This window comes from Chiloscyllium plagiosum, unplaced genomic scaffold (assembly GCF_037043375.1).
Source record: "Chiloscyllium plagiosum isolate Xiang-an unplaced genomic scaffold, Cpla_swu_hap1 HiC_scaffold_6, whole genome shotgun sequence".
NCBI classification, from domain to species: Eukaryota; Metazoa; Chordata; class Chondrichthyes; order Orectolobiformes; family Hemiscylliidae; genus Chiloscyllium; species Chiloscyllium plagiosum.
In genome coordinates this window covers 27,397,324-27,412,704 of record NW_028270144.1, presented here as the reverse complement: position 1 = coordinate 27,412,704, position 15,381 = coordinate 27,397,324, and the positions used below count along the sequence as shown (strand labels likewise).

Sequence of the window (15,381 nt, the reverse complement as noted above, 5' to 3'; positions counted from 1 at the left end):
CTGAGGTGACCAGGGTAGAACATTACTTTGAAATGTGCTTACCTCTATTTCTGAATACTGAAAAACGATCCAGTGCATTTCCCATCTGCTACAATTTGCACCTTTAAAACATAGCATTTAAAGGATCCATGTATGTCTGTTGACGTCTGAAATAATTCCACAGAGGCCAGTGTCCTGTCACCCAGTCACCCTTTATTTATGTGTGCATAGTACTTGACACTGGTCTAGCATCCTTGGAGCCTGCTGTAAGAGAACAGAATGTCTGACACTCATGTTCATATCTGTCAGCCAGAGCTCCATGATTGGACCAGGTTAACAGCCAAATCACGGAACTCATATTCTGTGAGGTCGACTGGTTGACCATGTTACAATCACTACAATGCCAAACAGTGCTGAATAATGGACAGTTTTATTCTGGGAGCCCTTATTTAATTGGATGTGTTGAGGCTGCTTAAGGTCATTTTACAACATCTAGAAAGAAGGATTTTATATCATCAATCTCTGTTCAACTAAAACCCAGTTCTTTGATGTTAAATAACCACATAAAAACATGCCATATATGATATGAAAACACAAGTTTGATAAATTTGTCAAATAATCACTAGATCTTTCTAGATTAAACCTTTGTTTTCTCACTTGCCGTTTTGCCCATATCTCAGAAACTTTGAATAACAGACAATAATATAAGCCAGTAACACTGTGATCATTCAAGAAAATTTATGGTCGAGACGTGGAAGCAAGATTAAATTCACTGATTCTTTACTCCAAATGGGAAGAGCAGTAGGGCAGATTGGATAACTGTTTTGATCCAACTGTTACAGGGGCTTAGCAACTCAATGCAGTGTGCCTATGATTAAAAATAATGTTGGGAATGAACCTTGGCCCAGAGAATGATTGATTGGAGAAGGCCACACATAATTTTTGTCATGATCTCGTTAGATGGATGAGCACAATTACATCATTACATTGCATGCTTCCAGACCAACCTCATGAAATTCCTTTTCCATATTGTTCCATTGCCAAGCCTTGCTTTGTTTGAGTACAGCTCCGTGCTACATCAGGGCAAGTATCTCTGTAATGGTGAGCTCTCTACTGTTTGGTCGGGGTTTCTGTATCTGAACACAGTCATACTGTCAATGCTGAAGCACTTGCGGCTGTGGCTGAATCAATTGCCGACTATTACTGGGTGTTGTGGGAGTTCCTCATCCCGATCCTACTTCTGCTTGCTGAATTCTCAACTTTCTTTCTTTCCCACAAAAGGCACATAAATAACAGAAGATTGTGCAATGCTGTATCAAAGACAACAGGACGTTGACATAAAGGGCTACAATATACAGTAGCACAGAAACAATGCTGAGCTCACGTATCACAGGTTCTCGCCTGCAGGTGTTTTGAAATAGTAGGACAAGTGTGTCATGAAAGCTGCCTTTGGTTTGTAAAAGTAACTACTGTGTAATGACTCCATTGTGCAGCTTACATTGTTTCAGAAATGACAACCTCATTTTTTTTATTGCATAAATGAGGGCCAATTTCCATTAATCACTAATTACTCAATTATAAGAGTTACAGCAGTCCGTATGACTAATTTGTCTTTCAGAAAATTTGGATCAAATTAATTAAAAGGCATATACGTATTTTGCATTAGGCAGAGAATAACTTGAATGCACACGTCCACCTGCAAACTGCAGGTTATAATCTGAACAAAAAAGAAAATTTAGCAGATGGAATGTGCTGTGAATAGTCTGACCTTGAAATAACCCCCGTATTATAGACTGTTAATAAAACTCTGCACTAACAGCTCTCTGAAGAAGTGGTTGACCAGTTCCTATACTACATCTGGACCAACATTGATTTCATAGGCACTTAAACAAGGCCTGCATGGCTCTTGTCCAAAATGGCCATCATAAATCATCAAATTAGCATTGTGTGACTGCCAGGATATGGGAAAAAAAAACTTTTCCTTATCAGCACACAGAATTCCATAAAGTATACTACACAAAAAAAGACCATTTGGACCAACCATTGGGTAGCTCCTTTCATCTATCCCTATTTATTTATCAGCATATCCTTCCATTTTTTTCTACCTCGCATGCTTATCTAACTTACCCTTAAATGCATCTTAACTATTTCCTTGATCTGCTACTTGAGGTAGCAGCTTCAATGTTCTCAGTGCTGTCTGAGTAAAGACAGATCTCCTGAATTCCCTATTTGATTTCTTGATGACTGCAAACAATATTGACTTCCAAATTTTCCAGCATAGTTGATGGAAACACAGCAGCGACTTTATTTTGATATCATTTCTGAGACTCTGCTTTCAAGATGTGTTTGATGAAGGTGCAGATGAAATAATTAGCTTTGATTAAGGAAACACAGCCCTTCATTTTAGACTCAACAAATAAGAACAAAACCTGTGGCAATGTCCCCGACATCTCTTTTTCAAAATCACAGCAGGTCCCAAAATGAAAAGCCGAACCGTGAGACCAAAGTGACCAATCATATAAAGGAATACATAAATTTTCCATTTGCTCTTTGACTTTCAACTTTGAAATTTTTGGGGGGTTTTGGTGTGACTTTGCCACTAGCAGGATATTCTCACCTGATGTGGCAAAGCTTATCTTGTCCTTCATAATATAAGAGACTGATCATGGATATCATTATATTGAAGAATCCAGCAGTTGTTTGTTTCAGTCAACTATTATGTACAACATTACATTCACAGGTATACCAGTGTCTGAGCTCACATTAAGTCATTAGATTAGATTACTTACAGTGTGGAAACAGGCCCTTCGGCCCAACAAGTCCACACCGACCCTCCGAAGAGCAACCCACCCAGACCCATTCCCCTACATTTATCCCTTCACCTAACACTACAGGCAATTTAGAATGGCCAATTCACCTAACCTGCACATTTGATTTTGGACTGTGGGAGGAAACCGGAGCACCCGGAAGAAATCCACGCAGACACTGGGAGAATGAGTTTATACACAGCAGTATGTTTGTAATGTGTATTACTTCAGGTGATCTGAGGTAAAATGGAGAATATGATCATTATGGCTTTAGGTCACGTGCCATGATATAATGGTGGTACCATATAGGTATACCGACATATTGTGTATCTTAAAGACATTGCTGATTGTGATACAACAGCTTTTAAATTATTTCCAGCATTTCGGTTCAACTCTGACTTCTTAATTTTTCAACCCAATCTTCCCTATAGCACAGAACAGTCCTGCTGTAAATTGAGAATCAGTTTCATGTTTGAGTACTGCCTCTTTCTGGTATTTTTCCACCTAATGGAGGAATCTTTGAAATTTACTCTAACCAGGAAAACAGCCTCTAATTCTAACCTTGTACAGTGCTGTCAATTAACAAATGGATCCCTGGATACCCAGTTTCTAGTTTGCTACCAGGCCGTGTTAAGAGTATAGACAATGTGAAATGCAATTCTCAATATACTAAACAGACACATAGTTGTGCAATAAAAATGCAATTTGATTCCGCCATTACAAAACAGCGGTCCCTATAATCGCACAAGATTAATTTCAAGTAGCAGTGCATTATAGCTCAAGTGCACAGTGAGATTCATTGGGTCACACCCCATTTTGTTTTTGAAAGAATTATTTCATTGTTTAATGAAGTTTGCACAAATTCTCTGAACTGCTGCTTGAAAAAAAACACAAGAATGCAATGCCTGAGAGATTTATAACAAACTAATTTAATTAGTCCTGCTGCTGTCTTTTTCTTGGAATTGCTTACATTCTGTTGACAGGAGGCACACCAACAGTAGCCAAGTTCATAAAAGTGGAATAAATTCACAAAAGATATTGGACCAGCTGTTCATATTGCACTGTTCAATGACATATTCTTTTAATGTCCATTTATAAGTTTCCAACACACTTTTAAAGTCTAATGTTCTTGTTGATGATACCAAACTTGCTGAGGTGGCTTCTTTTGTGAGTTAATTCTTAACTTTTAGCATGGGAAAGCATTTAAACTCCCATTCTTATTATGTTTCCTGCCTCAATTCCACAGAACTCCATTGTACAGCCTTCCCATCCACTTCTCTATCTAAAAATCATAATGACTTAAAAGCAAAGCCAAACACAAAATTTATTTTTACAATCCTGCTCATCTCCAATTAGCTGCTTCCTGTTTTAAGTAATCTAAATAAAAGGGATGAGGAATTTGTAACAGATGTTCCCCGATGTTTGTTTGCTTTATATTTTGACTTCTCCGGCTGCGTTATCAGCTCCTGATGGAACATTACCACTTGTTTGTCATCAACTTCTTTTGTGTTCCTTTTTAAAAAGATGATTAGCGCATCAGGTTAAGACGTGACTGTGAAATGAATTATGCTTTTTCATCCCCCTTTAGGCACAGTAGTGTTTAAAAATAAACCACAGCTTTTAGGTACATTAAAATGAATCATGCTAGGCCTAATAGATGCTGCTAATGGCTGTAATACAAGTGGAGTAATATGCATTTGGACCTGCATGCAAATCCAATCTGACAAATGACAACACCACCTTCATTCAAGGTGCTAGCAAACAAAAACAAATTAACTCTAGCCACTTGAACATCTCCCAATTTCACTTCACCATTTTTAGGCATGCCTAAACACCACTGCATTTTCTCTCTTCAATTCCTTTAAGTTGTTGCTTACAACCTACTTTGTTTTGCCAACTATTGTAGAAGCTCTACATGCAGAAAAAGGACATTCAGCCTATCAAACCTGTACTGACACTCTGAAGAGCTTCCTCACAGACCCACTTCCCACGTTATCCCCGTAACCCTGCCTGTACCATGGCTGACCATCTAGCCTGCACGTAACCTGGACACTATGGGGCAATTAAGCATGGCCAGTCCACCCAACCTGCACATCTTTAGACTGTGGGAGGAAACTAGAGCACCAACAGAAACCCATACAGACACACAGAGAATATGCAAGCTCCACACAATCTCCTAAGGTTAGAATCAAACCTAGGTCTCTGGTGCTTTTCGGCAGCAGTGTTAACTACTGAGCCAACAAGCCATCCTACTGTCTCCTAGTACTATGCGCGCTTGGTGTCAAATTTTGTTCATCACTTCTCTGATACACTGTGATGTTTTATTACATTGATGGTACAATTTGGGAATAAAAGTAAGCCATTCCAAGCATTGAGCGTGATCCGCCATTAAGTTAGATCTTGTCCATATCAGTGTCAATTTCTGCAACGTCACCATATCCCTTGCTGTTGTTGATCTCCAGAAATCCATTGATTTCTGTTGTGAGCATGTTCAATGATTCGAGTATGCACAGCCCTCTGGTGAGAGAATTCCAGGGATTCACTACTATTGGAGTGAAGACATTTCTCTTCATCTCAGTCTTAAATTGCCTTGTTAGAAGATTATGTCCCATGATCTAAACTCATAATCCAATCTAGAGCTACCCTGTTTACGTCCTGTGAAAATTTCAAAATTTTCAATGATATCATTCCTTATTCTTGGAAACTTTTGTTAGTCACAGTTGATTCCTTTTTCCACTTGGATGTTTATGCCTTTGTGGAATCTATATATAGACACAAAGGTCTACAGCACAGAAGTAAATGTTGTTCCCCTTATAGAACACCTCTACTTACTGAACAAGAAAATGTTTAGTGTATTTTCTTAATCCACCACAGCCAACTCAACCAGTAAATGTGATATATTTTGATTCTCAGTCCCATATAAGAGATTAAAGTGTAATATCATAGCACATGGGATTGATGATAGTGGCATGGATTGAGAATCAGTTAGTAGACAGAAACCAAAGAGGGGGAATAGACCCAGAGAATGCTGAGAAAACTCAGCAGGTTTGGCAACTCTGCGAAGAGAGAAACAGAGTTGATGCTTTGAGTTTTGTATGACTCTTCTTCAGACTGAAAGGCATTGGAAAATGGATTATTTTTAGACTTTTTAGCAAAGGATAGAGGCCTAATGCAAAAGAAAAAATGGGTTGTTAGTGATGGTGAAAGATGAAAAGAGAGGTAAAATAGTTGTAAATTAAGGTGAGAAAGGAAGTGCCTGCTGGGAACAAGATAAACATGACACAAACAAAACAAGGCTGTGTGTCTGGGGTTGGAGAGAATGTGAGAACTTTGGGGAACGGACATTGAGTCATAGATAATGTGGTCTGTTTATGAAGATGTGGAATTCTATATTCAGACCTCAAGGCTGTGATGGGAAAGTTGCCATGGGAGACTGAGGAAGTGTTAGGAATGATGGAGGAGTGGTCCAAGCTGTCATTACAGAAAATGGTCCCTGCAGAATGCTGACAGTGGAGAGGAGGGGAAGATGTATTTGTGAGTGACATCGTGCTGGAGGTAGCGGAATTGAACCCTTAAATGCAGTGACTAATAGGGTGGAAAGTACGAACAAAGGAAACCCTATCATTGTTCTGGGAAGGAGAGGAAGGGATGAGAGCACAAGTGGAGGACATGGGTTGGATATGGCTGAGGGCCCTGCCAAAAACAATGTGATGGGAGTCCAGACCTGAGGAAAAAGGTCACGTCAGAAAGCAGCCCGTTGGAAGGTGGCATCAAAGAACAGATGGGATAGAGACATGGAGACTGTGAAAATGGAATGGAATCCTTGCAGGAATCAGGGTGTAAGAACGTGTAGTTTAGATAACTATGGGAGTTGGTGAATTTGTAATGGAATTTGTTGCCAGTCCCCAAAATAGAAATAGTAAAGTCAAGGAAGGGAAGGGAAAATTAGAGATGGACCAGGTGTAGGTGAGAAAAGGTTGGAAATTGAAAACAAAATTGATTACTTTTATCAATTCCAGATGAGATCAGGAAACAGTACCAAAGACATCATCAGCGTATCAGAGAAAAAATTGTGATTTTGAGATCCTGAGTGAGACTGGGACAAGGAATGTTCCACATATGCCAAAAAGAGACAGGCATAGTGAGAACCATGGTCACAGTTTTACTTGGAGAGATTGAGATGAGTTAAAGGAGAAATTGTTCAACATAAGAACAAGCTCAGCCAGTTGGAGGAGGATGGCAGTGATGGATGGAAACTGTGCAGGTCTCTTTTTGAGGAAGAAGTGGAGAGCCTGATGGGAGAATGGATGTATAGAAAGATTGCATGGCCATGGTGAAGAGGAGGCAACTATGACCCAGAAAACTGGAAATGATCAAACCAATATAAGTGGGAAGAGACTGAACTAAAGTGGACAAAATAAAGATAGGAAGCAATACGTTCAATGGGGCAATGGCAGGCTGAAACAATAGGTCTGCCAGGACAGTCCTGATTGTAGATTTTGGGAAGGAAGTGGAAGCAAACTGTGCATAGTTGGTGGATTCTGAGGTAAGAAGTGCTGGATGGGAGATCTCTGGAAGAGACAAGATCCATGACAGTCCTGGAAGCTACAGCCTGATGTTCAATGGCAGGGTCATGATCCAGGGAAGATAGTCGGATAGTGATTGAGAGTTGGCACTCAGCTTCTGCCAGGTAGAGGTCATCATGCCAGATGACATTAGCACTACCCTTTCAGTAAGTTTGATATCAAAGTCAGGGTTTGACCTGAGTCAGCAGAATGCAGTAAGTTCAGACAGAGACAGGTTAGATTCAGAGAGGGAGGCTGCAAAATTAAGGTGGCAAATGTCACATCGACAATTCTTGATGAAGAGATCAAATGCTGGGAAAAGGCCAGAGGGAGGGGGTGTCCTAGAGCGAGGACTCCTGTCTAAAGAAGTGTGCACAGAGGTGACGATGATGAACAAGAATTTAGCGTCATGTCACATCTCAAATTCATTGAGGGTGGGGCATTCTCTCTCTTTCACACCTCAATTTGCAACCATTTTACATTTCATTTTCTCTTTCACCACCATTAACAACCTCTTTTGTATTTTGCACTGAACCTCAACACATGCAATTCTGCTTTCCTTTCTACCGGAAAGATGTTGTGAAACTTGAAAGAGTTCAGAAAAGATTTACAAGGATGTTGCCAGGGTTGGAGGATTTGAGCTATAGGGAGAGGCTGAACAGGCTAGGGCTGTTTTCCCTGGAGCATCGGAGGCTGAGGGGTGACCTTATAGAGGTTTACCAAATTATGAAGGGCATGGATAGGATAAATAGACAAAGTCTTTTCCCTGGGGTGTGAGAGTCCAGAACTAGAGGGCATAGGTTTAGGGTGAGAGGGGAAAGATATAAAAGAGATCTAAGGGACAACTTTTTCACACAGAAGGTGGTAAGTGTATGGAATGAGCTGCCAAAGGAAGTGGTGGAGGCTGGTACAATTGCAACATTTAAAGACATTTGGATGGGTATATGAATAGGAAGGGTTTGGAGGGATATGGGCCGGGTGCTGGCAGGTGGGACTAGATTGGGTTGGGATATCTGGTCGGCATGGACGGGTTGGACCGAAGGGTCTGTTTCCATGCTGTACATCTCTATGACTCTATGACCACCTGCCTCTTCGTCCTTTACCTCTGTCCAAAATATATAAACATCTGTTTTCCAAAACCTTTTGGTTCTGAAGAGTCATACCAGACTCAAAATATTAATTAACCTTAGAAATGGCCAGGCTTGCAGAATTTACTACATTTGTTTCAGATTTCCAGCATCCACAATATTTTGCGGATAGAGGAGTGGGACCAAATGGGTTGTTCTCACGAAAGTGGTGGTATTGACAGGGTAATGCAGAGATCAGTGCATGATTCCCAACTATTCACAATATATATCAATAACTTGGATGAGGGAATTGAATATTACCAAGTTTTCTGATGAGACAAAAATGGGTGGGCATGTGAATGATGAGAAGGATATAAAGAGGCTTCAGAATGATTTAAATTAGATGAGTGAGTGGGTAAATACATGGCAACAGCAGCATAAAGTGGATAATTTAGAAGTTGTCCATTCTTTTACAGAAAAAATTAGTAAAGTACAATTTAAATTGCGAAAGATTGAGAAAGTCTGATGTACAAAGGGACCGAGCTGTCCTTGCATATCAGTTACTGAAAGCAAGCAAACAGTTGGGAAGGCACATTGTATGTTGGCCTTCATTGCAAAATGGTTTGGGTGCATAAGTAACAAAGACTTACTGCAGCTGTACAGGGCCTTGATGAGACCATGCCTCCAGTGTATTGTGTGCAGTTTTGTTCTTCTTACGTAGGAAAGATATATTTGTCATAGAGGGAGTGCAGGAATCAGGGCTGATTCCTGGGATGGCAGGTTTGTCATATGAAGAGAGATTGTGTAACTGGCCCTGTATTGACTGGAGTTTAGAAGAATGAGAGGGGATCTCATTGAAACGTATGCAGAGCTGGACAAACTGGATGCAGGGATGATGTTTTCCCTGCCTGGGGGAATCCCCAACAAAGAGTCACGGTCTCAAGATATGTAATTGGCTACTTCATTTTGAGATGAGGGGAAGTTTTTTTCAATCATTCAGTGGTGAACCTTTGGAATTCTCTTCTACAGAAGCCTGTGGAGACAAAGTCACTGAATATATTTAAGATTCGGAGATTCCGGTGTTGGACTGGGGTGTACAAAGTTAAAAATCACACAACACCAGTTTATAGTCCAACAGGTTTAATTGGAAGCACACTAGCTTTCGGAGCGACGCTCCTTCATCTGATGAAGCGTCGCTCCGAAAGCTCCGAAAGCTAGTGTGCTTCCAATTAAACCTGTTGGACTATAACCTGGTGTTGTGTGAATATATTTAAAGATTTCTAAAAGCTAGAAGTGTCCAGGGATGTGGGAGCGATTTTTCTTGGGATCGAGAATCAGCCATGTTCCTGTTGAATGATTAGAGCAGCTTTGATAGGCTGAATAGCAAATCTTGCTCCTATTTTTTATGTTTATTCCTTAAACTGTCACTAATCTCCCTTGTTCAAGACACGTACATATACAAATTATATACTGGAATGCAAGTTACTTTTATTGTGAAAAAATAGCTTCCAAAAAACAGCCTATTGGTTAAAACATTGGAAATGAAGCTTATTAAGTACTTTTTGCAACGAGTACTGCTTTTATTTTAAGCTGAATGGCTGTAAACTCTAATACGACTGAAATTCTAATGTAAAAAGCCATAGAGTGGCCTTATCTTTTGTAGGAATGGCAGGTGGGACATATTTCACACTTGACACCTTAAAGGCAAGATACATTCATCCATCCGTTAGGAGCATTATGCAAACATGCTGATAGAGGACACATTAGCTTTTATACGGGACCAGTGACAGCAGATTAAACCTCACTATTCTGAAATAGAGTATATTACAAATCCATCAGCAAATGCATTTCTGCAATAGTCTCTAAAATATTCAAATAATAGTTGATAAAGCAGTTTATTCTATACTTAGCTTGAAGGGTGAAATGGTAACACTGAGAATAACTGATGTGGTGTCAAATGAAGCTCAAAAAAACAATCAAGGTGTCCTAATGTACCATAAACCACAAGTGCTCGTGATTTAATTGTCAGCAGAACTTGGAAATATGAAGAAAACTGCAGAGCTATGGGGAACGGGCAAAGAAGTTGGACAAATTAGATCATTTCAGAGAGCTGGCAGAGGTGTGATGGGCTGAATGATAACTTGTTCTGGCATATTATTCTATAATCCTTAATCACTCCAGTTCTTACTGTTGAGAATTTGAAGGAACATTCTTTCCTGCAATGCAAATTCACTTTGGCATTTTATAGGGAATCACACCTTTATACAGCACCAAGGGAAATAAAGTACTTTCTCTCCGAACACAGTGTAGTTTTAAGCATAGAAACGTTCAGCAGGGTCTGAAGAAGGGTCATTGGACCCGAAACATTAATTCTGCTTTCTGTTCACAGATGCTGCTGAACCTGCTGAGTTTCTCCAGCAATTTCTGGTTTTGTTTCAGACTTTCAGTAACCACATTTCTTTTTTGTTTTGTGTGGTTTTAAGCATCTTTACTGCAAGAGTAGACATTTCCCATTCCTGGAGAGATACTACTTTCACTTTGTAATTAGTTGTGCGATGCCCCTGCTTCCCCTGTAAACTTAAATCTCCCATGGTCCTAGTGTTGTGTCAACTTCAATAAAACGTACTGGATAAGTTCCACAACTCAGTGTTTGGTCATGAAGAAGCTCACAACTCTATTCAATTTCTCCTCCCAAGTATGGTCGTTTCCTACCTTAATCTGCATCATTTAAAATCAAGATATAATATGACAAGTTGACAGCCTTGATTTTGACTTTTCCACCACAGCTCCCAATATTTATTTTTCATTGAAAGTGTGCCAGAGACTCTTTTACACATTTATGGTTGGTTGTTTGGTTGTGGTAGTTTGATAAAAATATTAGTTAAACTCAAATGTGCCATTGTCTGATGAGTGGATGAGTCCATTTTCCAACACAACTCATTGAATGGTGACTAGTAGCAGAAACCCCTGACTCAGTGTAACTCTTTGATCCAATGGGCCTGCTTTTAATTTAATCAAAATAATAAACTCACACAGAGACAAAAGTGGGTCCGTTGTTGTGGATGCCATTGAATCTTTGCCATTTTCGTCATTGTGCATGTAAGCGTAAAATATAAACACTAAACTGTTCCAGTAAGTGAAAACTAAGAATCCCAACCCTTTCCCTCCAATGGTATGTGTGTAAATATATCAAAAAGGATGAAGGTCACACTTGGAATCCCTTGATTGTTGATTGAATAAAGGTCACCAATTTGTGTTTTTTTTCTAGATGGAAGGATGTATCTGAAGTCATCTGTCATGTACTGAGACAACGGCGCAGTAATACGCCACATGACATGAAAAGACAAAAGAAACAATGTATAAAAAGACAAAATACTGTCCTCTACGAACAAACGGGTTAACTGTGCTTTCGAGACAGCTTTACCCAGTCTGCATAACTGTGTTACTGTGTCATCCATGAAATGTTTGATGTATTAATGACGAGAGTCCTCTCACACCAACTGACTTCGATGACAGAACTTGCAGAAGCAAACGCTGTTGCTGAATCAGAAATGACTAAACTCAAATGGTGACTATGTTTAGGGGATCACTCCTGGCAGGCACACACGAATAAATGGCGCAAGCACGAACTTTGTGCTTTCTCTTTTGGACTAAGTTATGACCAGTGCTGATGAGTACAGTGTTAAGCACATCACGCAAAAAAATCAAATACTCACCAGTAGTCAAAAAGAAGCAAACAAACTTTTCTTTTTAACATTTGATGTCCGCCCCTTGCCCTCCAGTGATTTTGTGTTCCTGTCATTGTGTTTAAATCCAGCAAGTAAGTTTTAAAGTGTTCTTTCTTGAATTCACCGGAACTTAACTTATAGAATTTGGAGGTTATTACAAATGAAATAGCACTACATCCATGTTATGCAGATGTGCGTTTGAACAGGGGACAGAGAGAAAGCCACATTAGTTATTAAGGCAAAACTCAGAAGGTAAACCTGGCATTGAGCTTTCTCAGCATTAGCAACTAAAATGTAAAGAAACACATAATAAAGAAAAGTGAATGTAAGTTGTTTTAAAAGTCACAAAAATACATATTTGTGCACTCCACCCAGACATAAATCTGTGAATACTGTTTGCTTCTTCCAGCCAAGCTACTGGTCGTGTGTATATATGACACAGGGAGGTAATGTGTATGCAGTAGATTACTAGAGAATAAAACTACACAGTACTTTTGAAATTTAGATGCTGATATGTTTTGTCACTCTATTTGTTCCAGAAACTGCAATTTTTTTTGTGATGAAGCTCATTAACAAAGCATGCAGGCATGTAAATATTTGTTCTCAAGTCACAGTATTACTGATTGGGATCCTTGGCGTCTGCTGTGCGCCTCAGCAAAATCAGCGCGGTGGGTCAGAAGTTCCTCTCTGCCTGCCACTCATGTGAGGGGAGCTTGTCTCTAACTCTCTGATACAGAACTGATGATATTAATTAAGATCTGTGGCAGTTGCAGCAAGTTGGATCAAAATGCCACAGAAATGTTTCTCGTTTCATTTTTAATTATTATTTTTGCGTCACCTTGAGACGTTACTCTTCAAAAAATAAAATAGGAACTTTGCAACACTTGATGTAACAGTTGAAAAAAAAACCTAGCTGAGTGGTGAGTTGAAGTCTGTATTCTCCCTGTGTAATAGGGAAGGATGGTTATGTGTAATTATCACTGTCTTTGATAAACTGTGTGTTCACCTTTGTGCAAATACTTCGGAAGTAAACTCCAACACAATGATAATTTGCTAGTGTAGCTTTTTCTCTTCATTTTGCCTTTGTTCACTGCCATGGTAACCCTTAAAAGACTCTCCTTGCAAAGAAAAACAAACTCTCACTGTTGACCACAGTGCAAAGACAACAAGTCAAACTGTACTTTATCGTGTCTTGTCATTCTTCCTTGTCATGGATGAATTTTGAACCATCAAATCTGACAAATTGATGGGTGTTGCAGGTTCAAGTTCACAGCTTATCTAAAACTTCCCCTCGCTGAACAATCTATTTGAGTGACCTTGTGAAATCTGGTTGCTTTTGTCAAACTTTTGTTTCAAAGCAAGGGGCAAAAGGATAATAAGAGATGTGATTTCAAGTTCAAAATGACAAACAGCTCAGAAATTTTAGATTTCAAATAAAAATCAATGAGCAAGTTTAAACCTCTGACTGGGTCTTTCAACTTGCATTCTGTATGGAAACAAAACATCTGTTTTGGAAATGGCAGACCTGAAGTTCCAAAATTCATGAATCTAGACGAAAAACAATTTTTGAATGTGCAAAGTAACAAAAATAATCCAGCATGAGATTTTAGTATTTGTGTGATTTGACATAATGTTATGACAGATATCTGGAAGAGATATTAACATGCAAATTTACCACCATGAAATAATCAAAGACATAATCTGGCAGCTGACTTTTCCATTGTTTTCTCAATATTTTAGTTTCCAGGCATAGCATCTTAAGAATTGAGAAAGGAAGAATGGATAATGGAAGATTCTTGTTTTTTTTTAAGCAGTGAGGGTCTTGAAAGGGTTAACAACTGTTTTGATGTGCATTCTGGTAAAGAAAGCAAACAAATTGTCCATGTGATCCTTTGTTTTTAAGACGAGAAAGAAAACATTTAAAAACTCTTACTGAGCATTTGTTGTTCCTCTGCTCCTTGCATAGAGACTTTATTTTAATGTAGATCATCCTGGGACAATTACATAACAGGACATTCCCCATCCCCTTCACAGATTTAGTGCAGTTGTGATCAGTCATAAAGCAACAGATAGCATGTGACTGTCAAGACAAAAACCATACTCTGCCAATCTAAGTCAGACATTCCCACATTCCAGTTGACACAAGACACAAGTGGCTGGCATTTTGACGGTTCATTAGGTGTCATCATTTGGTTGAACCGTTTGAGATGCCAAGCACTTTGGTTTTGGAAATAGAAGTGAAAAGGCTAAAAGGAAGCTTATTTAGGAACCCAAATTTTGGAGTTTCAAAAGAAAGAATATTTTAGAATATTAATGCAGGATTTCAAGGAAATATGTCATAAAAAGGTTGTGCTGTAGGTTTCTTTCTGAATTACCCCAATTTTATTGTTTATTAGAATCTCTCCATTGACTCCCAGAACAATTCATTTTCCCATTATTGTTTATATATGTTTTTCACATGAACATTTTAATGTTTAGCTATCCTGTATTATAACCACATTTGTGCTCTATGCAAGCCCTTGGAACAGAACACACTCATCTTCAACTAAGACATACGAAAATTGTCTATTTTTATCTATATATTTAAAGTTTTCTAAAAAAAGGTTATTACGAATTTTGTTGTACAAAATCTGTACAAAAAAATCTGTTTTTACATCATAATGCAAGAAATCGAGATTTTTCTATGGTAGCTTAGTTATTTGAGCCTGGTTTAAATGTGAGAACCACGTTAACTGTATTGTATTTAATTTCCTTTCTTTTCAACAATCTGCTAATAAAATTGTCTGAAATCTCCATGTGACGTCCATACACTTATTGATTTCTTCCTTCGTAACCTGAGACAGTTTTTTCTTTCAAGCTCACTTCAAGATCTATGCTTTGCTAAGCTTTTCTGAGTAAATACAATGTTGTACATGTTGGGTGTTTTCTCATGACTAAGAAAAAGCAAGAGACTGGGACTAAATTTGGAGCCTCATTCAAACAAATAATGAAAGCATCATGGATTAAGTATCCTCATTCAGTGATCACCATTTTATGACTCAAAACTGTGATTATCGTCTTGTTTACTTTATTAATTGACTTGTTAAAGTGTAGTTATTGCTTTGCATTATATTACCATCTGTATGTCTACCACTGACATATGTGCAGAGCTCACAACACTTGTGACCCAATACCATCAGTGTTAGTCAAATTCTGGTTAGAAACAATGCCCATTTGTTAATAGGAAAGTTGTTCA

The 15,381-nt window shown here is 38.8% G+C and overlaps 1 protein-coding gene across 4 annotated transcripts in view; it reads left to right on the top strand.

The window, feature by feature from the left end:
• Window positions 1–14,939, top strand: part of dachc (dachshund c) — a 598,354-nt gene extending 583,415 nt beyond the window's left edge. For all 4 annotated transcript variants that reach the window (XM_087987941.1, XM_043691358.2, XM_043691362.2 and 1 more), the window contains one exon: window positions 11,687–14,939. In XM_087987941.1, coding sequence (XP_087844067.1) covers window positions 11,687–11,724 — 38 coding nt within the window. In that variant the 3' untranslated portion in view covers window positions 11,725–14,939. The remainder of the gene's footprint in view (window positions 1–11,686) is intronic.
• Window positions 14,940–15,381: the final 442 nt, after the last annotated feature.